The sequence below is a fragment of the Ambystoma mexicanum genome, chromosome 8, assembly GCF_040938575.1.
Source record: "Ambystoma mexicanum isolate Mex_15411 chromosome 8, UKY_AmexF1_1, whole genome shotgun sequence".
Taxonomy (NCBI): Eukaryota; Metazoa; Chordata; class Amphibia; order Caudata; family Ambystomatidae; genus Ambystoma; species Ambystoma mexicanum.
Window position 1 is genome coordinate 1,367,349,921 of NC_090929.1, and position 25,879 is coordinate 1,367,375,799.

Genomic DNA, 25,879 nt, shown 5'->3' on the forward strand with positions numbered 1-25,879 from the left:
AAAATTGGATTATGTATTTTGCATTATTTGATTGTTTTAAAAAATGTGTTACACAATAAAATTTAATTTATTGATTGAATATTTTGAATTACAGATTGATATTTATAAAATAAAAACATAATAGAACGAGAGATCACCCCTCTCTGCCACTGGTCCACTGTATATTGTTTCACCAACCATTGTGAAGACATCATGAAGCAAGCCACAGACAATAGATTCAACGTTCAAATAAAATACTTTTATTTACTTACATGTCAGGATGGTGTAAGGCCTAACCTGTCCTATGCTAAGGTGGGATTTCCCTATCTAAGGAACCCAAGGACAGTCCAAGTAAGTAAGTTCAACTTATAAGTCTGTGTCCAAAACCTGTACTTGACCTCACAACTAAAGCTAAACAATGTGCATTGATGTCAGCAACAAAATATATAGTGTTCCAAATAAAGTTCTGAGCTTCTTCCACCTCTTGGCTTACTTTTCAGCAACCCTTCCCCCAAGTTCAAAACAGTTTCAAAAGGGTTTAGGGGTTCCCTTCCCCAAGAAGTCAGCTCTTCCAGCTTGTAAACTTACAATCAGTTCAAGACTCTTAGTTCTCAAAACCAGTTCAGGTCAAATTTATAATCCTTCAGGCTTCAATAATTCATACAGATGGCTTTCTCTCGCATTCCCTTCAGCAATCCTATTCACAAGTGTAGATTCTTTATCTTTACTTTCCTTGGCTTTTTCCAAGCCGGGTATCCTAAGTCTAGGTGCAGTTGTTGGGCCACACGGTCCACCCAATAGAGGTCACGCAATCGATAACCCTTGGCACTCAGTTAGCTTTCAGAATTCTTTAGAATTTCTTGACAACACAGGTTTTTCTCACTGCAGTTGTGTTTTGGATCTCCTTGGCAGTCTTTTGCTTTGCCACAACGTGTTCTTCCACACAACTCACTCTGTGGTGCTCACTCCCTTCCACCACCTTGCTTTCACTCTTAAGTGCTCATCACTTGCCTTTCACTTCAATTCACTGCTTGCTTTTTAATGTGGTTCAAAATGGTTTACTTCATAAATGTTCATTACTTATATTTCACACTTTGGTTCAATTCATTTGTATGCTCATCGGAAATGTCCTTTCCTTCATTAGTCAATAATACTTGCTTCACATTGAAGTTCATTTAATTGTAATTCACAGCTTGCTCAGTATCTGAAACCCCTCACTTTGGGTTTACCATTAATTGCTACACGTTTCAGTTCATTCGACATTGCCATGTGCCCTGCTGTAGCCCCAGGAGTGTTCAAGTATGAGTGTTCCCTCTATTTCACTCACCGGTATTCAGCCGATCCTCTGGGCGAAATCTCTCTTCTTTCTTCCAACCGTCCTTCAGCTCTACATACACTTCTCGGTAGCCCGGCAAGCAAAGCTCACCTTCGTCGAACCTTGCTGCATGTTGCCAGTACACTCCACTCTTCACTCGCGGACGCCATCGGTGGCCTGCAGTACTTGGGAGCCTTCTGTGCCCCACAGCTCTGGCTGTGGACACAAGGCAAAGGAGACCCTCTGATGGCCTGCTCAGGCCCGGCGCCACGGTCTCTCCTTTGCAGCAGCTAGCATCCTGTCCTCCAGGCAGGAACCTCCTAGGCAGGTTGCTTCTCCTCTCAGGCAAGTTTCGCTCAGGCAGTCTCATCCATGCCAGTTTCTCCTCTCTCTCTCCTTGTTTGCTGGCAGCCTCACCTTTTATGCACCTGTGACCTGTTAACTGTTTGCAGGTGCAAGTCCTTGATTTCAATTGCCTGACAACTATTACTTCCATTTTCTGGACATGCCTGACCTTTACAATAGTCTTCAAGTCTCTTCCTCATCTCAGTATCAGTGTGGTGTTAATTAATGTTAGTGTATACAACGGTTTATAGTCATAAAACCGAAAAAAAAAATCCCGAAAAAGAAAATCTCGAAATGAAAAGGTCGAAAAAAAAAAAGTCGAATTTTTTTTTAATGACGTTTTTTGTTCGAAATGGGGGGGTTCCCCCCCAATCCCCCTTTTTTCATTTTTTTTAATTTTACCCCTTTTTTTTACTTACCTGACCCCAAAAAAGCATATAATTAAATAAATAAATAATTCGACTTTTTCTTTCGATATTTTTTTTTCGAGATTATTGTATTTCGAGATTTTTTTTTCGGTCTTTTGACTGACCACCGTATACAACTAGTCGCCTCTTCCCCATCCCAGTACTATAGTGGTGTGACGGGGGGGGGGGAGAGGAAATGACTGGCAATAACCTATGAAGGTAGGTAGAGGGTAGTGTTTATTATTACAAGGGAAAGGGGGATACCATGTCTCACCCAAAGACACCTCTCCCCACTCCCAAGGTCCCTCCACCCAGGTGATCATCCCTCGCATCTCCTCTCCCCAGGGTCGGGATCCAAGATCAATTGACTTTCCCTGGCCACCTGAAAAGAGGATCCAAGGGGAGTAGATGGGAGGATGCCCTCAGATTCCTCACACCATATACACCATTACACTGGTGATAGTACCTGGGGTGCACCTTCACCAACTGGTTCTTCACGTGGGACCCATTGAAATAAAATGTTTCAGAAGGCAAGAGACTGTGCTTCACACCTTTAGTCCTGACATATAATGCTTAGGTTAACCTGCACCTGGTCATTTCTTTGACCCGTTTGCCTCTTTTGCTTGGCTGCAATAGGGTCATGCACAAATCTACCATTTTGTACTCTGCATTTAAGTGGCATTTTTAATAACCTGTGCCTGAATTCCTGGTGGATGGTAGTGCCCAGATCGAGAGGACAATGACTTCCAAGATTCACATTCAGCCACCTCTGCCAGCAGACCCGTTGCATTGCTTGCCACTTCTGACATAAAGTAAGGGCACTCCTTGAGTCGGGCAGCAGAGTATGCTTTTGTATGTGTGAAGGATGTTTGAGCATATGCAGAATGTGACCGAAGGGGTGCCGAGTTACTGTGATTCAGGGTGTGATTAAAAAATGGTACACAGAGCAATTCCTTGAACCTATGTTGATGCAAGATCGAAAAAAGAACCGGTTACAACCAAACACACCTGTTTTTCCTGTGAAGGTAGTACATTAATCTCTGCCACTATAATTGTCCCATCCTAAATAATTGGAACTGGAGCTCTCTAATGAAAATGACTTAATACCACGCTATTTTGATCTACTAAATGTCCCTTCTATATCGCCATTCAAGGTGATTCTGATGAATGGAATGTGTTTTGACAGCAATTTAAAACTTAATTGTTGAATTTGTAAGGCTTATTTTTTGAGCCTTCAAAATGATCCGCCTTGCCTCGCCTGTCATGTATCCATTGATTTACTCCAAGCTAGCGTTGAACTAACTACTACACCCCTCTGCATTTCACGTCCTTTCCCTGCCCACAGTATCGCCCCCACTCCCTCACTTCTTCTGCCTCCACAATTGGCATCTTCCTAAAATCCAAGCCCAATCGTCTGCCTGCATTTTTCTGTATCTTTCATGAAAACAATGTTCTCTTGGAAACGCCTCGCTTTTGTGCAGGAGGCTGTGGGTCAGAAGGGGTTAGGGGGATCAGTGGTTTGGGGGCGGGGTTGAGAAGCAGAGCCCAAGCTCAGGTTGCACAGCCACTTACCTCTTCATAAAAGCAAAAAGCTTTTTGTAAACATAAGAATGAGCACATCATTTCATATTTTAAATATATCTGTGATAGCGATTCAGCAAGAAACCCTTCTAAGGAAGTAATGTAAGTTGGCTATCTGATCTCATCATGTGTCACAATTCCCACCCTAACAGACAATGTGTGTAAATTGCAAGAGCTATGTACCAATTTGGACAGCTTTTTAACAGCATGTGAACCTTGGAATGTTTCTACACATCGCTCATATGTTAAACATTCAGTCTTAAATGCTCGTGTCTCATAAAGCACTGCTTGTGGGTGCGAGTTTAGGAACAGATCTTGGGAGTCTGCTCAACTTGCCTAGACTGAGGGGTTTGGGCCTCAGGTCGGAATGGCTTTGCATCAGCACAACATATTCACTGACAAAACATTTTGGTGATCAAATTAATCACAACAAAACCTGTGAATGTGGGAAATCTTGAAAATATTAACTTTGAGTCACCTTCCAGATGTCCCCCATGTTATCATTGTTGATCCCATTGTTAATCCCTGCTGTGATCTCATGTGTGTGCTATGGCGACAAGGTATGAAGAGACTGACCAAGTGGTGCAACAGTGGCTGCTATAGACGTATTACATAATAAACACAACCTAGCTACCTAGCTATCCCAAACTCTAAGGGGATTTTCCAACCTAAATTAAAGAAATTCGGGTGCTCTTCAGGAGTCAAGACAAAAAGGCACCATTCCGGTCACAAAGTCTCCTAGTCTATCCCTGACCCTACAACAAAATATCATAAAGTCCAGCTACTGTTCAAATCCAGGAGAATGACTCCCTTCTCCTGGATGTAATGTACACACGCCTCTCAGGTTGTTCAAAACAAAATGTAAACAAAAGTTCTGGGTTCTCTGTAATCCAATAGAAAATAAACAGTCACGCAAAGTTCTCATGGGGCTAGGACTCCCCCCTTCTCCTAGCTTGTTCCCCAATGTCCTTCACCTTTCTTAGTAATGTTCATAGCTCCCGTAGGGAGGTTTTCACCATCTCTTGTACAAATCTTGATCCGTCCCCATTGGGATGATGAAGATGATCCTGGCAACCTTCTCGACTTTCCAGCACCACACTTTTTCGGAACTGGCTTGGGAACTCTCACAAAATGGTTTACAGGTTTCTCTACTTATTTATGATTTACCGTTAAAGTGTTTTCTGTTTCTCTGGTGTTTTACGCTACAAGAAAATGCCAATGTTAACAGTTTTCTTCTTATCTTTGAGGAAGGCAAATCTAAGGCATGAACTGGAAAGGACGGGATTCTTGGCAGGACCTGGTGTTGACCAATCTTCAATGTGTAAAAGACTGACGACAAAAGACAATTGAGGTTTGACTCTATGGTCCCGCTCTAGATGATTCTGGGGTGTGTACAGTGATTCTTTCCTTTGGCAGGGATTCCCTAGCTATTTGGTGTTTGGATAGAGAAGGAGGGCATAAACTATCCCCAGGCCTCCAAGCCTTTTAGGCCCCTCTGCTGTACTTTCCTAGTGTCGCTAAGATCACCTCCTTTTTGTGGCATTTCAGAGAGTTGGGATCTTGGGTTCATGGACATGTATATTTTCAATCGCCGAGGTAGGTGCTCTTAGTTCATACTATTCACTGTTCACCCTTGTTGCCTTAAAGCTCATGTAATGTATAAAGAGTTTTCCGGGGTATTCTGCCATTCCTTCTCTTGTTCAGCTTGCCTCTCACCGACCGGCCATTACCTTTCAATTGTATAGCGTGTGGCGTTCTGGCTCCATGCAGGACGCTTTTCCCTTCTTCATTTCTGCTTTCTCGATGGCCAACACCCAGCCGGCCTGTGAGACATCCTTGTGCATTTCCATGAACCGCACCCTCCACGCCTCTTGTTTGAGCTTCTCAGGCCTGTCTTTGAGTGTTCGCTCGGCTTCAATGTTTCTGGTTTTCAATTTCTCTCTCCAAGTCTCTCTCTAGTACTCTCTCCAGTATCCTTTCAAGTACCCTTCCGTATTCATTCATTTCTGATGCCCTCATATAGTAGGGTCCACCCTGACGTAACATCCATTCCATTGACTACACCAGTTCTGGTGTTTTTCCCATTCGCTTGTAGTGTTCTCTGAAGCTTCTCCGTCTCAGTACTTAAACCAACAGGGTAGTTCAATGTTCTACAGTAGTACATGGTTTTAGATACAGGTTTAGAATAATATGGTTCATGTCCTACCGTCAGCCTACCGGGAAGGGGTTTAAATGAACATGTCCTTATCCCCAAGAGAGGAGTCCCTCTTGATGAGATCCTCCCGCATGTTACCACCCCAGGGTGGACTATTGGTTAGCGGCCTCACCTCCATAGTCTCATGGAGAGGGTTTCTCCATTGGAGAGAAGTGACGCCATCTGAAGGATCGTCACAGTGCTCATGGGCTGTGCAAAGGGGGGGGATTATGCATTAAGATTGTTGTCCCTTCGTACACATGCTGAATTGCCTTGGTTTTGTTTGCGAAAAACTGGATACCCTTAACTCTGTCTAACTAAAGATTTTAACTAGATTTCAAGCATTTCTTTATGCTATATTTTCTCCAGGGCCCAGCAGCCATGGACTTCAGCAGTGGCCAATGTTCATTCTGCAACAGTCAGGCTAAAAGGCCCTGGCCCATGAGTGACTCCAGCCTATGGTCATGGCCCATAGCCCCATCATTAGTAAATAACCAGGTCCATCTGGTCATGGCCATTTACCACTCTGCAACAATTTGGATAAACGCATGTGGCCCGCTGGCCACCAGTGGCTGTGGCCATATCCCCTCCTAGTAAATAACTATATATGGCCTTTGACTATGGCCACTGTCTACACTGCAACAAATAGGCTAAAAGACCATGGGTCACAATCTGTAGCCCATTCCCCCTCCACACTTTTTACCACAAATTTCATTGCCATGGGAGTTTACCCCAATGATTTCTGCAGAAACATCAATGTGATGCCGCCTCGTATTGCCCCGGTAATCATTCCCTCAGCAGTGCAGCGTTTTCAGATTACTGCACTAATGGAAAGTTGCACTGAAAATTAAAAAGTCCTCTCCATCCCCACTGCCGCTTTCCATGACATCCTTTTTAGGCCCACTTCCCTCTATACACAGCCCTCCTCGCATTCTCCTATTATCCCATTTTCCCTGCTCATTCCAGTTGATGCATTTTTTACCCTTGGGTTTCCCGCGGGAAGACAAAAACGATTTGACTCAAACCCGACTCTGTAGCCCTCCCGAAAGTGTCCAACTAACCTTTTTGGTCTTCTTTCATTCTCCACACAGATGCAGTAATGTGAAGGCACCCCTTTCACTTCTCCAAATATCTTTTTGAGCCCCTTTTCTTTTTCGGCTTCACTTGGCAATCGCTCTCATTGAGCAAAACAGAAATGGCGTTTCATTTTTTAATAGTGCTGCAATGCACAATTAGAGAAATATAAAATATTTTTAGGACAGGGCCATCCCATAGTCATCTTATTTTTTTAGAACTACTGGACAGAATTTCACCAAACCCCAAAAAGGTATATCTGAGACGCGCTTTTCACAGGTTTTTTTGTATTTGTTGCAAATTCATCCAGAAGGCATCGAGCTACACACATAAAACGAAAGCCCCTTTTTCACGATTGGAAAAAGAATGGGCTAGGCCCAAAAAAATAAAAATGTACTTTGATTAATAACTTTTATTAAATAATTGAAATAATTTTCCCCAAATGTTCTAGTTTGGGGTTGCCCATGTCAGGGTTTTTGGAAAACGTGATCCATATCCATCCAGCCATGCTAAAGTTATTATCAAAAGTATCCTGGAAAACGTCAATGCAAATTGATTTCATCTTAACTCTAGGGCTGTGATGGCCTCCCTAAAATATATATATATATATATATATATATATATATATATATATATATATATATATATATATATATATATATATATATATATATATATATATAGCTTAAACCTCCAGGTTTCATTTTAAAACCACTTTTACATAAGGTAAATTATAAATTTAGCTCAACCACAGCCCCCATTAACAACTCAGACACTGGACGCCACCTTTCCAGACACAAGCCCAGTGCACATAACAATGCACATCTAAAAAGCTCACACGCACAGACGCCAGTTTCTAAAGGTTCTGCCCGCATCAACATATGTGCACAATCTCAAATCTGTCCCTCTCTCCCTCACCAACAAACCCTACTCACTTTTCTTACAGGGCCACATGAGTGCCTGGAGACCATGCAAATGGTATAGGTGCACGGTATAAATCAACATAACTTCTCTAATGAAGGCTCATCTGGGTCTTGAAATTGGATGAAAAATATCCATCAAGATCATGGGAACAGCACTGGGTGATACAATCGAGGACGGCAAGCCCATCCCAAGGTTACTCGCGATAGCTGGGATCCTGGGAGGCACTTGCATAACACCCAAAGCAGTTTCAAATGGCCACTTGGCCCAAAGGAATGGGATACAGCATGTGGGATGGAGGGGCGCACCAACAAGAACCAATCAGACGGTATGTTTTGGTATCCCTGGAATGTAACAAGCCCACAGAGTAGGCACAGTAGTGTTTGCAACGGCTCTCATCAAGCAGGTGCCGTGTGAATGTCTCCCACTACTTCAGGGTGTCATGTTTCTTTCTTCCTGGTGCTGGCCAATTGAAGACAAAGATCCAGAGGTCAGCACAATTATGTTATTACTAATTAGAAACAGTTTGCGGGGTGGAACGGGAAGCAGTGTGGCGCCACATGGGGAGGAGATGAGTCAGGAGATGGCAAGTCTGGTTTGCTCCAATCTTGTTTAACTAACCTATGTGTCTAGCTATAGGAGCATGACATAGTGTAACCAGTCAGTTCCATAAAAACGAAACGGACGTGAATATTGAAATGCAACTGTTTCTAACTGTACACACATTGTATTAACAGTATAAAAGCACTGTCCGCTATAAGCCAGTTTGTCAGCTCTCATCAGCCAGTTCTGTTCCACTGTGCCGTTTGATTTATGCTTGCACAATTGTAATTAACAGTGCTCCTTCTTGGACTACTACTGGTAACTTATTAGTTGCAAGCTCTAGTGGACCCCTAGTACAACTGTGTGAACGCAATGTTGATGAACAAGTAAATGACAAACAGGAATTATAGTTTACTCTAAATTATTCATTCGACAGATAGAAAATCTAACAATCTGATGCTATGTACTGTGACAGCAATCACCAAATGTTTTCTGTGTATAGGACAGACTGTACATGTGTTCAACGTTGTCCTAACGTAGTTGTAAATCCTGCTCTGGAAGGCTACACTGAGGTGATATACCACAAGGTGGTGGGCTCACCCTGTAGGTAACGGCCTGCCACCCAAGTCAAGGGCCTGAGTGCAGCGAGGGTCACTTAACAAGGGTGGTGGGCCGTTATCTACTAGGTGGGCCCGCCACCGAGGAGCATATTGCCATTAGCACCCATGCAGTGCGCTACACGGTAGGTAATGGTTTTTATTTTTTTTTTTAAACAAGTATTTTCTCTCCATTAACGGGCTACCATGCGGCGTCCCGTTCATGGAGAGAAAATAATACAACATACTAGATCTGTATGGAGCCCCCACTTCCATTTCCACGGGGGCCACTCTTCAACAGGACGACAGGTAAGTCTGATGGGGAAGATGGTGGGTGGGGGAACTGGCCATCATGCGGCTTGGAACACAGGTTTACACTAGCAGTGTCAGCCCGCGTTCTGAGCTCCCCAATTAGCTGGCGCTGCCACGCAGGGTGCTAATGAATGTTAAAGGCCGGAGAGGTCAGGGTAATAGCCTGAGCAAATGGAGTACTGTTACCACAGGCTGATAGCCTTTAACGAAAAGCATAGCCTGCACACGCAGACTATGAGGTTATTAGCATGTGGGTATGGGGCCTTGGTTCTTAATCGTCACAAAAGCAAAACGTGAGTGAAGAATGCAACATAATAGGAGCTTACTCAGTATTAAAGGTAAAAAAATGTGGACATAGATGGCTGTAATGGATTTCTTAGAATGTTGAAAACAACAGAGGTTAAAATCTGCATTCTGAATCCGATTGCGTTACCACACCTCCCGGGTGCTAATGTGTGCCGGGGGTGTCCGGCCTATAGGGAACTCTGGAGATTTACCGGTAGGCCTCTGTACGCTGGGTCTATTTTGTGTGGTATTTACAAATGTTCCCATAGAAAAAGAGTTGGGCTGGCTGAACATTTGTAATATGGGGCCACTTTGAAAATGACTTCCACGGCCTCTTTTGGTTCCAAGTCCACCCCCGAATGTGGGTTATAGTTAGCCTTTATATTTGGCAACCTTAGGCATGCCTTCGTCCATCTCTGGTGCCTTCATGCAGATTTCATTTGAAAGTCACAGTAAGTACAACATTAAATGAGGTGCATTCTCTTATAATATAGGAAGTATTTTCACACCACATCTACTTAATTAGAACTCTGCATCCCAATCAAGAGAGGGCCTTACTCCCATGTGTGCATGTAAGGACGCCAATGGTCAGGGCCCAAACTATTGCAACCGAAATAACAACAGACACCTCCCACTTGTAGCATGAAATTAAAAATAATTATTCAGTTTCAGACTATAAATGAAAAGGGTTTGCCCAGGCTAGCTAGCATGCATTTTACAATCCTACGGCAAGTCCCTTCTATATGCCTACGCTAGGAACGTACAATGTTTTGCTATTTCTTGGGTGCTAGAATGCATGACAACTAGGTCAACTGCAGTGTTTTGGCTATGGATTTAAATGTGGTTTTGCAAGATTGGAACGTTTGGTAGCTTTCAAATGCGCTAAAAAGGTGGCCTGCCATCATATTGACAAACATATGGCTCATAACATTTTTGGGACGATCAATCTTTGAAAAAGTGATAGCAATGTCACAGAATAGTGAGCACTAATTCAAAAACCTGTGACAAAGTTGAACAAGTGACTACTTTTAAACTGGCAATGCACACAGTAGAGGGCCACCGACCAAAGAGACCCTTCCTTGTGAAAAGCAAGCAGCAATGTTGCACAAAAAATGTAAATGTTTAAGGGTCGTCAGGGTAAAGGCATGATGATGTTCTTGTCTCTGTTCTAAGGTATGGTACACAAAGGGATATCCGCTGAGGTTTGTCCGTTTCCCCTATGCTATGCATTAGTTAAGAAACATAGCTGTGCGCTACCCTCCATGTTTAATAATTAGCAGCAGGACTATCTTCTGAATCGCCAACTGGCTTTCATCCAATCATGAACCTTTACAATAAGGTTGAGTTAGACCGCGTGTCCCACCAACTCTGGCATCTGCCATTACCTATGGACAGTATTAACCCCCTATAATCATTACAACTACACAAGGGACCAAGCAGGAGGTCCTCGTTGTGAACAGAGAAGCAATGCTTCCGCCTAAAGTCATGATATTTTCTTGGTTTTCCATTGACTCTTATGTACACTCTCCACTACATCCCTCTGTGGACCTCTGTTGCTTAAAGGTGACATCTGTGTAACGGTCCTATTCACCTGAGTCGCCTCTGTGAATCCTGCCATGATCGTATGACCGCCCCGACCAGCCAAGTGGCCCGGCCTTGCCTATATCATGAACCAACAGAGATCTTTAATGCGAAGCGGCTGGGGAAATTAGCTTTCATCCATCAAGGGATATTTACCCCGTAGAGATTCTGGTTGCGTATATTATTACGTCTCACACGAGAAGGACTGTACCTTTACTTATGTTCAATGTTTGTATCTGTCCTTAGACCCACCAGATGAAGCCATACTCCCCTGAGGTAACCCCATGTCCCCTTCTCTCATGCATACAGGGCTCTACGCTGAAGCATGCCTGCATCCCTCTAGTCTCAGGTGGGGGGGGCGGGGGATGGGGGAGGATTACCTTTGTTCCTGGGACTCATGTGTGAAAAGAAAAAGCCAAAAAGCAGTCTCTATGTTCCTAGGTATGTCTAATGGCGAGCTGGAAACAAACCACGCCTTTTCCTGCCATGGGCAGAACATGGGGAAGCCTTTCATGTAACCAGCAACATGGCCAGTTCTAAGTACTGACTCCATAGGCCACAGCTGTACAGCCAAACCATTCCACTGCGTTAAACTGCATCATCACACTATCTTTCCTCCATTAATCACCTTTCAGAAAAAGGTAGCAAATTAAAAAGAAAAAAATGTGTTAGTTAAAAATGTAATGACATTCGTCTAAAACAAAACCACCCTGGAAATGTGAATACATTTACAGATGTGTTTGTACAGATGTATATTACTGTTTAATAAAGGGCAGGATCACATGTGCATGCATGTACAGCCAATGACTATATGAACACGTATATGGGAAACCGAGGTAAAATAAAACTGCCATGCATTACATCTATACCTGCTAAAGTTGTTTTTGTATATTGCTTCTTTTTAATGTTTGTCACATACCAGCAAGGCTCTATTTTTGAAGTGTAAAGCTATTTTAGAAAATGCGTCTGATGCACTGTATTAAAGGCTGCTTAACCTGTTTTCAAATGCAGGAACCATGGTGAGTAAAGAAGACGGCAAATGCCTACTAACCACCTCCGAGAGTGAAGTTGAACCTTCCGTTTCACTTGCCTTGGAGATGAAATATGTATTAGACCCGAACCGGCATATTAAAAAAAGGAATAAAGCGCTGCAGGTGAGGTTCAAGGACATCTGCGAGGCCCAGAATGAGCAGAGGGAAAAACAGCTCTCCGCGATGCAGCAAAGGGAGCAGAAAGACAGCAAGGCCATCTCTTACAAAAGCGCGTATCGCAAGTACATGACGGTGCCAGCCCGGCGATCCATACCCAACGTCACCAAGAGCACAGGGGTCCAGACTTCCCCAGACCTGAAGAAGCGCTATCAGACATTTCCGCTGGACCGCAAGAAGGGAAACTTCATTAAAAACGCTGCTGCCGTCGAATCGTTTAAGACTCAAAACAATGGATTTCTACTAGACCTGAAAGATAAAAAAGAGAGTGGTTACAGCCAGAAGGACGGCGAGGACAGAGTGGTCGAGTTGAGCTCGGACGCTATCGAATGCGTGGACGCAGTACACGGGCTGCCGACTGGCAACTGTTCCGAGGCCTGTGAGAACGCTGATTTGCACAGCTGTCCTCTAGCTCCTCCGCCGTCTCTTCATAACTCGGCAGACTCTGCTTGCGAGGAGCCCGATAGCCGGCTGCAGGAGAAAGCAAAACACGAGCGAGGGCCGCCGGGTAACGAGGACTATAGCCAATCGGCTCACTGGAAAGTGTTCCAAACAGAGGAAGCCACTGTGCACATACCTGCGCTCGAGTCGCACGCCGCCTACCCAGACCTCTCCGACTCGACGGCCGAGACGGAGTGGTCTCTGTGCCCGGCTGAGGAGGAGGAGGAGGACGGAACTGTGCACCTGAACGGGCTGCAGGAGCTGGACGTGCGGCCGGCCTGCTCCGCGCAGGCACAGTGTCAAACGGCGGAATGTAATGAGCAGACTCTGCAGATCAATGTTTTGCACATGGAGGACACCCAGCCTTGTCAGACAGCCGTGGCCGTGAGTGACGAGTGCCAACAAATTGTGCCTCACACGGAAGTGGTGGATTTGAAAGCACAGCTGCACCTGATGGAGAACCTGATCAGCTCCAGCCAGGAAACCATCAAGGTGCTACTGGGGGTGATCCAGGAGCTGGAGAAGGGGGAAGCTCAGAGGGAAGGGTAAGTGTGAACCAGCCACAAACTCAGTGCAACGTATAAGCTTACACACGTGGCATCTTCACAGCTCCAACTATAAAAATAAGCACGTGATGCCCGCAGCTCAGTAGAGATGCAATATCCGTATTAGAGGTGCCTTGGATGATGGGACTTGTCTAATGCACAGTTTCAAGATCCAAGGCACCGATTCTAGCATATGGCTATTTCATCCCTACAGGGATGAGGGCACATCACACAGTCCATGTATCTACCTACACATTTACATCCAGTGAACATTCCTCTGTTAAACGTGTTCCTAGTGCAAGGCATTATTGTGTACACATTATTCAAGTATGAGAGATACGTAGATTCTGAACATGTATGTTGTTTAGAATTGTACACATTTCCAAATCTTGGATTCAGGCTGGGAAAATGCACCATATATTTCATGTTTTCTTTCTGTTCCGTAATTCCAACTTTTTAAAAAGCTCTTCTCGCAGCATGTTATTTATACGAGATATACGCACTCCTGTGTAGCTTTTGATGATTGCAACCTGCGCACATTTGCCGGCTTAGATGCATAATTTCATCATTTAGGAGGGGGTGGTTTTTGTTTAACTTAACAATTTACATACGCAGAATGAGGCAATTATGTAATGTAACTGTGCCTTGGAAAGCTACTTGAACATCGCACAAATGTCATTTTTCTACCTGACAAAGTGTACGTGCTATGTTCTCCATATGCCCACGGAGAATTCTGAACGCTGAATTCATGGACAACCATCTCCCTTAATATTTCTAAATTAAAGAACACTCACTGCTCGTTGCCACTATACTTTAGCTGAAACTTTGCAAATGCTATACAATGTCCGCCAGTGCTCCGGCCATGAAATGTGCCTTAATCTTTACCATAATGCATTGCACGGTTTCATTTATAGTCACACCGGCCTTTCATTCACACGTTCAATAAATTCTCTTGGTACCGCAAGGTGCAAATACAAAAAGTCAGAAAATGCAGCGCTGCATTCGATGCCGCTCGGTTTTAAATGAAATAGAAAACTGACATTGCAAATCAGCGCCAAGTGCGGCCATTCCAATCCTATGCAACAACAATACTTGTTCATGTTTTGAAATGCAGGCGCCATATTGCTTTGCTTTCCTTATAGCATCCCCACACAGACACGAATGTGATCATTTCAGGCATGAACAGGAGGACACATCATTTTAAAAAGAGAGAGTGCTAAAAGAAGCAACATTTCCAAATAGAACAGTGTCTCTGAAGGATAAGGTAGAGCACCAGGGATAGTTCAGAAGATCCCCGTGCTTTTCTGGCCAATAAGGGCCCTCTCTTCAATGCACACATTATGCACTTAGTAATGCTGCAAACAGGCAAAGTAGCCACTTTGACCACTTTGTGGCGTGGCCATTTCTCTCTTGCAGTGTGTTTGGAATGTTGCCTATTAAATCAAATATTGTTGTCTCGGGAGGATAGCTCAGGGGCAACGTGCTCGCCTTGGAAGCAAGACAACACGCCCCGCGTCCATGCTTAGAAACCTTTGGGTATTAAGCACGTTATAAATAACCTATCATATCATGTTGTCGAACTCTACTAAACATCCTCTGACCTGAGTTAAGCCACCTGGACCAAGGGTGAGGTCATTATCAAGGGATAATGACCCACTGACAAGTCATTGCCGAATGAGAAGGGTTGCGGAAGTGACATTATCCTAAGCAGTAACAACCCCTCCCAAGGTCTAAAAGGCTATTTCGCACAGTGAGTTGGGAAACAAAAAAAGGACAGATTTTAGTGTGGCATAAAAAGTGAGCACACACAAGCAACATATAATGTTAATTGAATGAACATGTACCATAAGACTTTACACATTCTGTGCGTCATTGTTGTTCGCTTGAGGAATTGCACTGCACATCCTCCTCTCAGACAGTACAGAGCTGAAGACCGGAGTCTGTGTTCTCCTCGTCAGGCTACTGCTCCAGTCAGAATGGTTGGAATGAGATCTAAACCTGACATTACAGATTGCCTTCCTAGCGTTCTGATTGGGTGAGACAAAGTCTATAATATAATACGAGATGTATAGGCAACTGGAGACTATTTCTGCAACATTACTGTGCTGCAATGACAATGTATAGCAGAATCCAAATTTGATTTTATAAGGATAAGGACTGTAGGGAATAGTCGTGTCACTAGTTAACTGAGGTAATCGTTAAATCAACATCATGGCCCTGCACTACGTCCTCCTCAGTTCTCCTCTACCTTTCCTCAATCTCCTCTCTACCATCTCCTCCTTAGTGCTTCTTTCCGTCAATCTCCTGCCTAAAACCTCCTCCTCCTCCTCCTTCTTAGCTCTCATCTCCGCCTCTTATCCTTAAGTCATCTTCTAACTACACGCACCTACATCCTCCCGCCTACTATTCCTCCAAACTCTAGTCTCCCTTCAGCCTCTCCAATCTACTTCAGCCATCCAGTTCCAAACTCTGCCATGAAGAGCAAGCCTATAAGAGGTTTGTTCACCATATTGGCTTATGCATACACCGTGCACGCATCCATTCAAATGGGTGTTCCCCGCCCCATTCTTTTGCTACTGTTACTAGGGCTCCCTGCTTCACGGAGCACGTCTCCTGCAGGAATTGAAGCATGCCCAGAGGTCCAGTGGGAGAACTCATGCTTAAGTGCACTGGGGGTGGGGGGGTCAATGAATTAGCTGAAATGCTGGGCACATTTTTCCGGCACTAATGTGATAATGGTAGTGGCCTATTGATTCCTTATATCGAGCAGTCCCTCATGTGCCGAGCCCTGGCATGGTGGGGTTAGGAGGGAGTTCTTCTAAAATTGCTGCTGGGCTCAGCATCACAGAGCTTATGGTGGAACCCAGCCTCATAGGGAATGTACTCTTGTACTTCCAACCAACTGTGCGATGTTCTCCTCCGTGATAATTACTGACAACAAATATCACACGAGCCTGTAATATCATGCAAGGTTGTCACTGGCGTTCTATCCTTCCTAGTTCCAACACATGTCACATTCAGTTCCAGCCACGGAATGTAATCTGCCTGCCTCCAAATTAGAGATTTTCAAACAATGAACAACATGTACCATGGCTACCTCCCCATCACCCACCCTAAACTAACTCGCAGTAAAACCCTTCCCCATCTACCTACACTAGCAAAGCTGCCAACAACCTCCTTACCAGCGTCTGCCTTCCAGACTGATCATGGATTGTAATCACGTGCCATTTATATTACTGATCAGGCAAACCCCATTAGAACGCCCCACCCTCCACACTCATACCCTCCTCTATCCAAACCCGTAAGGAAGTTAGGCAACGTTTGGCCAGCCCAAACCTGTGGACATTCAAGTGGTTTGGAGGGTACCAGGTTAAGTTTGCTCTGGATTGAAAAAAAGGGAAACTAGGAAAACAGGCTGCAGAGGCTACTTGCAAAGCTGGACGACGAAGCAAGAAGAGTGGGGTAATTACTGTTGTCTTTCATTTAAAATGTGGGGTTTGGTGTGATGCACATTATGTAGCTGGGAGGGTGATGTGGCATTGGGCAAAATATTACCACAGGGGGCTAAGAGACAGAACCAATCACATGCTATCTTCAAATCAAGAAGGCACCTGCAAAATTGAACTGTTTATGGTAGTCAGTCTGTGGTAAATTGAAGACCATTGAGAACAGCATCATGGCGGCATACACTATAAATAGCACAATATGTAGGACTATCACGAAGACAACAAAAAGGTGGGCATATAGATGAATTTACACTATCTGTATTTAATCAAGTGCATACAGATGAGCACTGCTACCCATATCCCAATCACAACGAATGATACTCGCACACAGAGGCAACTTTTATGATCAACGACTAACAAGTCATCTTTTGTTGGGGATTACAATATACCCCGGGTGGACATTTTTGTTATTTTTTTATTCAGAGCTCTAAAAGCTCTTCAACTTAAACTCGCCCAACAACTTCTTGGCCTCCAAAACTCACAAGAAGGGCATTATTCTTGACCATTTTATTAGTTCCTCTTGTACGTTCATCTGTGACTATTCAGTTACTTAACACTGGAATGGCCATGTTCATAACCAGCCTCAAAATAACGCGCATGCAATAATTAATTGGGATTGGTCAAAACCAGCCAGTGTATAAACAAAAAAGGAAATCTTTTGCAGTTCTCACAACAAGAACCCACTGATGAAATGTCCCCTGCAGTCTCCCTTTGGGGGAAGACAAGTAATGCTAAAAACCCTTTTCCTTTGAGTTGCCTTACAGCTTGTCATCCCTATGCCTGTGTAAAAAGTACACTATATAATGCTTGGTACTCACAAGCCCTAAATGCCAACACACATTCCATTCCCGATTTAGAAAAGTCATGGTGGCTAATACAATGATGCAGTGGCAGCGGCTGGATTTTTTAATGGATGGGTGTAAATGTTTCCCCCGACTATGCAGGGGATATCAAACATAGTGAGGGAAGCTGAACCAATCAGGGGACACTTGGGTGGATGAACCCCCGTAAAAATGAATGTGTTAAAATGGTGCATTTTACAGCACACTTATTGTAAATAATTGGGTAAAAAGCCATACAGTTTGAAGTTGCTTTTATAGGGCAACATATTAAAACAAAGTAGACGCCAAGTCACCAACACTGCACAGGAGCATGCTCACGATGACCTTGCCCACAATATATGGCAGTATAATTAACATGTTCATGCTGGCTTTGCCCCATACATGTCCAAGCTGACTGCAGCAGTATATGCCAGTATTCCCATATAAGAACATATTTATGTTTTCTTTGCCCATAATTCCAAAAGTGATACTGCAAGAAAACAATCCCCAGATGGCCATGCCAGTAGAAGCCATTATCCACATGTAAGAAAATACTTGTGTTGGCTTTGCCAGTAAAAAAATGACATGCTATATTAGGGATCAAAATTAGGATTTGTTGACCAGGAGTAAAACAGTTCCTGGGTATCGGGCATAACCCATTAGGCAGGAGCTACCGCTGTGAAATCAAGAGCTAGTGCATGGTGCACAGCAAATTAACACTGCAGAGGGTTTAATCTCTTCACAATTGTCCATTCTATATTATCAACCAAAACAAACAAAAAATGCTTTAAATGTCCTATAGGAGTATCCTGTATTCTCCTTGTATACACATTCCCAAACTTACAGTTTATATCACATAGCTATGTGTGTATGGCACCACTTGCCTGGGGAGTCAAAAGTAGCCAAGGGTAGCTGTTGGTTTCAAGATAACCAGGACCCCCCCTGGCTATGAACAGGAGCTAAATAGCTCAAAGCTCCTGGTAATTTCCAACCGTGCAATAGTAGGAAAACATGTCTATACTGGCTGCACTGTCAGTCTTTGCACTTACAGGCATGTGGGCTTTACCCTTGACTCCAGTAAGAAATGGTATGCCACAGTAAGCAAAGATGTCCAGATTGGCTGCCACTGCACCAATGTAGCCACCTCCACCTTTGAAATCTGAGGCCTGCTACCCACCTGGCACACACACAAGTAATTACACTCATTAATACAACATACACACTCATACAGCATACTCTCTCATTCACACACATACACCTAAGCATACTCACTTTCATTCACATACACAATTGCAGAGACAAACCCTCACCTCACAAGCACCCATACACGCACAAACACAATGTGTACACACACACACACACACACACACACACACACACACACACACACACACACACACACACACACACACACTTTTCATTTTACCTGCAGACCCCAGTCTGGACTCCTGAACATCTTCCATGATGGCCCTCCAGCTCCCTCCGGGAAGAAGGTCGAGCTTCCAGGTTGCTGCACATGTACTCTGGAGCTGGAGCACCTCTATATCATCTCGCCTGGGCCTCTGAATCTTTGGGGAAGTGCAGGAGTGCCCCGGGCACATATTCAGCCAAGCAGTACCCCAGCCTGCATCTCCAATGGGCAATGCAAGGCTGGGGAAGCAAAACACTGCTGGCCTTGCATGTTCTATTGGATACGCATGCTGGCGTACTACAACCGTCAATTGGAATGTATGATTCTCTGTACAGTTAAAATCAGCACACCACTCTATCTGCTGCTTCCTGCCCCCGAGGAAGTGCTCATTGCTTTCACTAGCCGGCTTGGCTCGTTCATAGTGGGTCAGCACACCATCACCCTTTACGAACAAGCTTGGACTTGGTCTGATGCGGGACTATAACATTTTTCTGAGACATGTAAATGTCATCACTTGGCTATAGACCAAGCAAAAATCAAATTTTTATCAAAATCAAATTAGCGTGGCAATGAATAAGCCACACACCATCTCTCTACCGAGGCTGTCCCTCAGGTTTATACCTGGAATCTAGTATTCTCGTTAAACTGAGCAATCTGATCTACAAAGCATTGACCCTGCACAGGTGAGCTGTCCAGCCATCCAATTCTGGCTGAATCAGGAGCCTCAGGTAGTTCTAATTGACTTGACCTGCAGACCCCCAAGGCAGTGGATACTCCGATCCAACCACAGTCATTTTCAGGTTCCTCCCCTAGGCTTTGCAACTACTCCCTTTTTGTAACTGTAAACCCCTCCTTGCTTTTGGATTTTTAGTGCATTGGCAAAAAGTTCTATTTCCTATATAGTTTGTCCACGAGTCCTTGGGTTCTGGTCTCCTCGCCAATACCTTCTTTTTACCCTAATAATTTGGTGCGGTTGTCGACCAATTCTTTGCAAACCTTAGCCAATCTTTCTTAGTACATGTTGTACTTGCTTGCCTGCATATTCATTGTGCAGCAGTCACTCCATGAGTCCTCTGCAGTAATGCATGTGCTCTATCTTTTTAATACTTTTAAGAATAAATAAAATAAGAGACATTTATGTAAATGCCCATCCTGATGTTAATTTGGTGTAGTCCCACACTAAACACTGACTTTTTATAGAAACTGTTTTGAATACATTCATGGCCACCTGTGTTCAAATAGAAATCATAAAGGGAATCCAAGTCAAGGAGCGTTCTAAGGCAACCTTCATGCTTTGTCTTTGACATGCCTGAAGGGTATCAGGTAATAATATCGCCATATATATGGTCGCCGTAAATAATATTGCCGCGAAAATGTCGTGGCGATATTATTTGGGTGACCATATATAGGGGGACAGGGGCAAAAAAAATAAAATAAATAAATAATGCCACCACAAAAAACGGCTATTTTTCGGCGATATTTTTGCATGGCGAGATTTTAGTGGCGACATTATTACATGGAACCGCCTGAAGCAGATATGAGAGGTTGCAAGTACCACCTAACTCTCATTTTGCATTGAGTACGGAATATGTCAAGGTGTGCAGGGACAGACAGAAGCTGGAGGGTGCAGCCAAAGCTTTATTTTTCGAAAATTGCAAAAAAGGTAAGAAGATCACATCCAGGGGTCAATGTCAGACCATGCCTGTACAGCAGTAAAATGGTCCTACGCAGGGTTCAAGTCCTAAAAATTAAAGGGGGGGTGACTCGTCAACAAACGAATGGGATGTGACGTAGCCAGAAATTATCATATCAAGGTAAAATATGCACATTTCATTAAATTGGTTTTACATAACCACACAAATTGCACAGGAGGAATGTCATTTGCCTTTCTTAAAATCAACACACACACAAAACCAAGAGAGGATATTTTATTCTAATAGATCCACCATTGCTCGTAACCCCTCCCTAACTAACCTACTACCCACAATGCGGGCCTCCGAGTGTGGACACACAAATCTAATGCAGTGTTCCTTTGATTCGGAGGACATGGTAATCCAGCACCCCGCTTCCACATCATAAAGGTGCATTAGAGTTGCATTTGATGCATGTGCCTAAGATGCAGTGACAGGACCTTCCAGTTATACATCAGACTAAGTCGTCTGAACATGTTGTCAATCTTACATTTTCGTTGTATGTAATATAATATAAGCACGCAGAGCAATATCAGAAATGCAGAGTGAAGTGGAATACGCATTTAATCAATATGCACACCATCAAGATAGTCTTAGCCACCTCCCATTTTTGGTTGCCTCCCCCTACAGAAAAGGGCAAACTAATCAGCGCAGAACGAGTTACCCGTACAGATTCTAAAGATGGATATCTCACAACGTTTGATGAGTAGAGTGGAATACATTACAGTAATCAACTATCCAGCCTATAAACTATGCAGACATTAGTCACAGCAAACTAAATATTGCTCACCGTTCACTTAACATTTCACCTTTTTGTGTACGAATACCCACCGCACTCTCTGAAGAACCATGTCATGAACAAGACACGGGTCGGGATCATACATTATCCAACGGATAGACCATGCAATATCATACCCGTTTGAAACCCTTCCACCCAAATGTATTTGTGGACATTTGATAATATACAGGCTTTCCGTTAATACACTTTAAGTGAAGTAAGAGTTGCCTGCTGCCTTTATACACACAGTCCTGCCAATAGAAGGTACAGAAGCAACATTGCTTTGTAGTCCTGGACCATGCTTGGGAGAGGCACACTGGCATAGCTGAGCTCATTTTATGGGAATGTCAGCCCAACAGGTCCTGGGCAATGTAGTCATAATATGCTTGCCTTTGTGTGTATGGAAACATCGATGCATCAGTTTTATTCTCGGTCCTGGATGCTGGATGTTCAGAGCGAGTTGAATATAAACACCAGGAATCGGTGGTATTGCTTCAAAATTACGAGTCGGAAAACAACGTGGCAGAAATCCCTTTTTTACAATCTAATTTCGCTAGATTTCAATTAAAAAAAATAGAGGGGTTGTGGGGTTAGGGTTTTAAATAAAGCGAGGGGATGTTTTAATCCCATAAAAGGCAAAATTCGATTTTTTAAAAGTAGGTGTTTTGAGCCACGTTTTTTTTCTCGCCATTTCAACGTAGAACCGAATCTGTCACTAGATCAGAAATCACATGCCAGTTACAATGATCCAGTTCGCTTTTCTAGGCTGAACAGGATCTCGGTGTATGGTGCTTGGTGAAACATGCAGGGGATATCAAACACCATGTATGCATTGCTGATCTGTAGCCCTTCACAAGCGGATGGCAGTGGAATGTAGTACTTGTCAACATCTCATGGTCTTTGGCCTGATGCTTACATACATTATCATAGGCCAATGGAAGGCGCAAGATGGAGGGACGCTCATGAATGAAACGTTGTTCTTTAGATGGCGAGGGAATCCATAGATGAAATATCAACATTGAGCAGCAGGTGCCAAGACCCGAACTGCAGCCTTTGTCTAGTTTGCATCTGACTAGCTGCATGCATTTCTGTGCTCTAAGCCTGGCCAGTGATTTGTGGGATGTTGCATGTACATTATTGCCTAGCATACATTCTCTTTGTTTTTAATGCCCTCTTTTGGCTAGATAGCATTTATTATTTTGAGCACTGCTTTTGTATATCGTTAATAATGACTAATAGATGATCATTTAAATAAGTTATGCTTTGTTAAGAATGTCATCAATTTAGATGCTAAATATCAGGCTATAAAACCAATTACCACCCAGGGCCTGCCAACTGCCTCCCCTCAGTCAACCAGCTTAATTCATGCATGACATTCAATAACTAGGATATATGATCGTGTTCCATGAATCACTCCGAAAATTGGCTTCATGATTTCTTTACTATTTATCAGTTCCTTTGAGGCTCTGTCCAGGTTCATCGTCCCCTAAGTATCCCCACTGTGTTTAATTATTACAGTATTGTTTTGTCCATTTTTTCTTACTTCAGTTTATTACATATGAATTCCAAACGAGGACACCGATTTACTGTTAAATCTCAGTTTTTTCCGTGCTGTCCACATTTTGTGGTTTTAAAAATACTGCTCTGAAATTTCAGATACCGTTTTATTATTGAACATGTAGATGATTTAAATTTAGTTTGAAACATAAAAATGAACCAGACTCTTCAATAGATACTTCAAAATGGTATATTCAACAATACAGATTTAAATGTTCATTGAAAATGTGTTGTTAAACCGACACATGAAAAAGTAACTCGAGCCTTAAACAAGTTAATCTATGTGTTTTGAGCTCCACAGCATCTAGAACTCGATAGAGTTTAGGCTTTTATAAATACCAAGATTTGTGTTTCAATAATCGGTTTACAGACATGGCAGCTATTGAGACAAAGGCATTAACACCTTATGGACATGGTTACTTTTGTAACACAAACTTGGGCATTGATAGTACCGTACCTCTGTCTATGGAAAATTGGAGTTCTGATGAAGTGCTATTTAATGCCAAACATGTGTAGACTCACTCTTGTATGAGTGTCTTTCATGTCCAAGGCTCATGTATGATTCCCCTACATATCACATACATCAGTTTGTGGGGTGTAATCAAAGACCCCAAGCCAACAGAACTAAAGCCCACTGGATAAATTACCTGCAGCCTTCATAAAAATAATAACAGTGCCTCCACACTGAAAAACTGGCCTATTATAGAAGACTGAGGTTTCTGCAAGTAGCATAAAGAAGGGCCATCTGAAGAAGGCCTGTCATTGCAAAAGGAAAAGCAGCATTTTTTTATTTTTTTTATCCGATTTATTTTTTCAGAAAAGGCAATCTGAAAAATGTATCGAACAGTTTAGCGCTTCATCTTTCTCTTTATCTTTCTCTTTATCTTTCTTTATCTTTGTTTCCTTCTGTCGTTCTTCCTTTGTCTCTATTTCTCGCCTCGGATTCACGGACCCCTGCTATGCACCCCTGTTCCAAGTGTTCGTGCGCCGGGTTGTTTGATAGTTTGTTGGTTGTTTATTCGTTTGTCCTTGGGACCGAGGTCTCCCTATCATCTGCGCCCGAATCTTCTACAACCCTTGGAGTCACTGTTGCCGGGCTTTCTCTTAGCTGCTTAAAAGTTGCCTCGATTAGGTCCGCCATGGCCATCGACCACCTTGTGGATTCTCCCGAAATCAGTCTATTCCATAACTCTATTTCTTCAAATATCCATGGATTTTCTGCCAGAGGAAGTAGGTACGTATGTCTGTTTTGTTTGTTATTTTCACAGGTAAGTATCAGGTGCTTTAAGGTTTCTTTTGTATCTGGTTTGTTACATAATCGACAGGTTGCCTCCTCTGAGGTCGATCTAATCGAAAGTATTTCTTTTGTAGGTAGCAGGTTTAATCTTGCTTTTATGAGCAGGTTTCGTTTCCTTTTTTCTGGGAATTTTTTGCAATATTTGATTGGCGATTTTACTTTATTGCAAGTTGGGGGGAGGTGGGTGAGGAGTTTATTTTTTGTTGCGAGATCTAGCCTTCTGATCCAGTCCATCATGACTACTTTTTTCTTTATTCTGTCAGGATTTTCTTTTAGTTCTTTCTCTGAGCATGCAATTTCTCGTAATTTTTGCTCTTCATTTTTCCTTCCATACTTCCAAGGCTGCACATTTGGCTAAATCCATCTCCTCTTTGATCATGGCGTTGGCTGGGGAGCACTCCTCCAGGATGATTTTCCTGAAAAAATTAATTTCTGCTTGGTTTACCATGGATTCAAGTGATACCAAGCCCAACTCCCTTCTTATCGCTGCCACTGAGGTAGAATTTGGGACTCCCAAAACTGATTTCCATATTAGGCCTTCCAGTTTTGTCCAGATGTTTGTTGGCATAGAGAGTGATACTTCCATTCCATAGATCAGAGCGGGGATAACTTTTCCTTTATAGAAGTTGATTGCAGGTATCAGGGAGAATTTTCCAAACTTCTTATCGACCAGTCGGGTCTGTGATGCTAGCCGCTTTGCTTTCTCCCATAGAGTCCTCTGCATTGTTTGAGCTGTTTTTGTGCTGTCCAGGTCGACTCCTAAGTATTTAATCGATTTAACTGTTTCTAGCTTTTCTTTTTCCAGGTAGAATGTTTGTTTTTCGAACTCTGTGTTTTTTCTAAAATAAACACTTTTGTTTTGTTCTTATTAATGATCAGGCGGTTTTGGTTGATATACTTCGCCAGGTTGTCTAGTTTCCGCTGGAGACCTATTTTTGTTTGGTCTATCAAGATAATATCGTCGGCGTATAATAATCTTGGTACCGTGGTGTTTTTGGTGGGAAACGCCCGATTTCTTTTTCAGCATGCTGGAAATCGCTCAGAAAAGAAATGAAAAGGGTTGGGGCTAGGGGGCAACCCTGTTTGACCCCGTGTGTTATCTTGATTTCTTCTGACAGTATTCCTTCCTGACTGAGTTCGATTCTGACAGTGTTGTCTGTGTGCAGCGCTTTTATCGGTTCCAGGACTGGCGGTGGACAGTTCCAGCTCTGGAGTTTTGCCCACAGAAGGTTTCTGTCTATTTTGTCAAAAGCCTTAGATAGATCGATAAAAGCCAAATAGAGCTTTGGGGCCCCTTCTTTTATCTTGGCCGTTAGGATGTTGATGATCATGTTTGTTCCAGTGGATCCATTTTTTTGAAAGCCCACTTGTAGGTTGTCTTTGAAATTGGCGTTCTTTTCCCAGAGCCTGAAGCTGTCTAGCAAGAGTGATGCGTATATTTTCCCGATGACATCTAAAAGGGCGATTGGTCTATAGTTCGCCGGGTCTTCG

General features: G+C 43.3%; 2 protein-coding genes across 4 annotated transcripts in view; one reads left to right on the plus strand and one right to left on the minus strand.

Annotated features, from left to right (window-relative positions):
* Positions 1-25,879, minus strand: part of DOCK1 (dedicator of cytokinesis 1) — a 2,312,292-nt gene that overhangs the window by 1,195,262 nt on the left and 1,091,151 nt on the right. The window lies entirely within an intron of this gene.
* INSYN2A (inhibitory synaptic factor 2A) overlaps positions 1-25,879 on the plus strand; it is a 232,177-nt gene that overhangs the window by 64,735 nt on the left and 141,563 nt on the right. For both annotated transcript variants that reach the window (XM_069611485.1, XM_069611486.1), the window contains exon 2: positions 12,145-13,327. In XM_069611485.1, coding sequence (XP_069467586.1) covers positions 12,150-13,327 — 1,178 coding nt within the window. In that variant the 5' untranslated portion in view covers positions 12,145-12,149. The remainder of the gene's footprint in view (positions 1-12,144; positions 13,328-25,879) is intronic.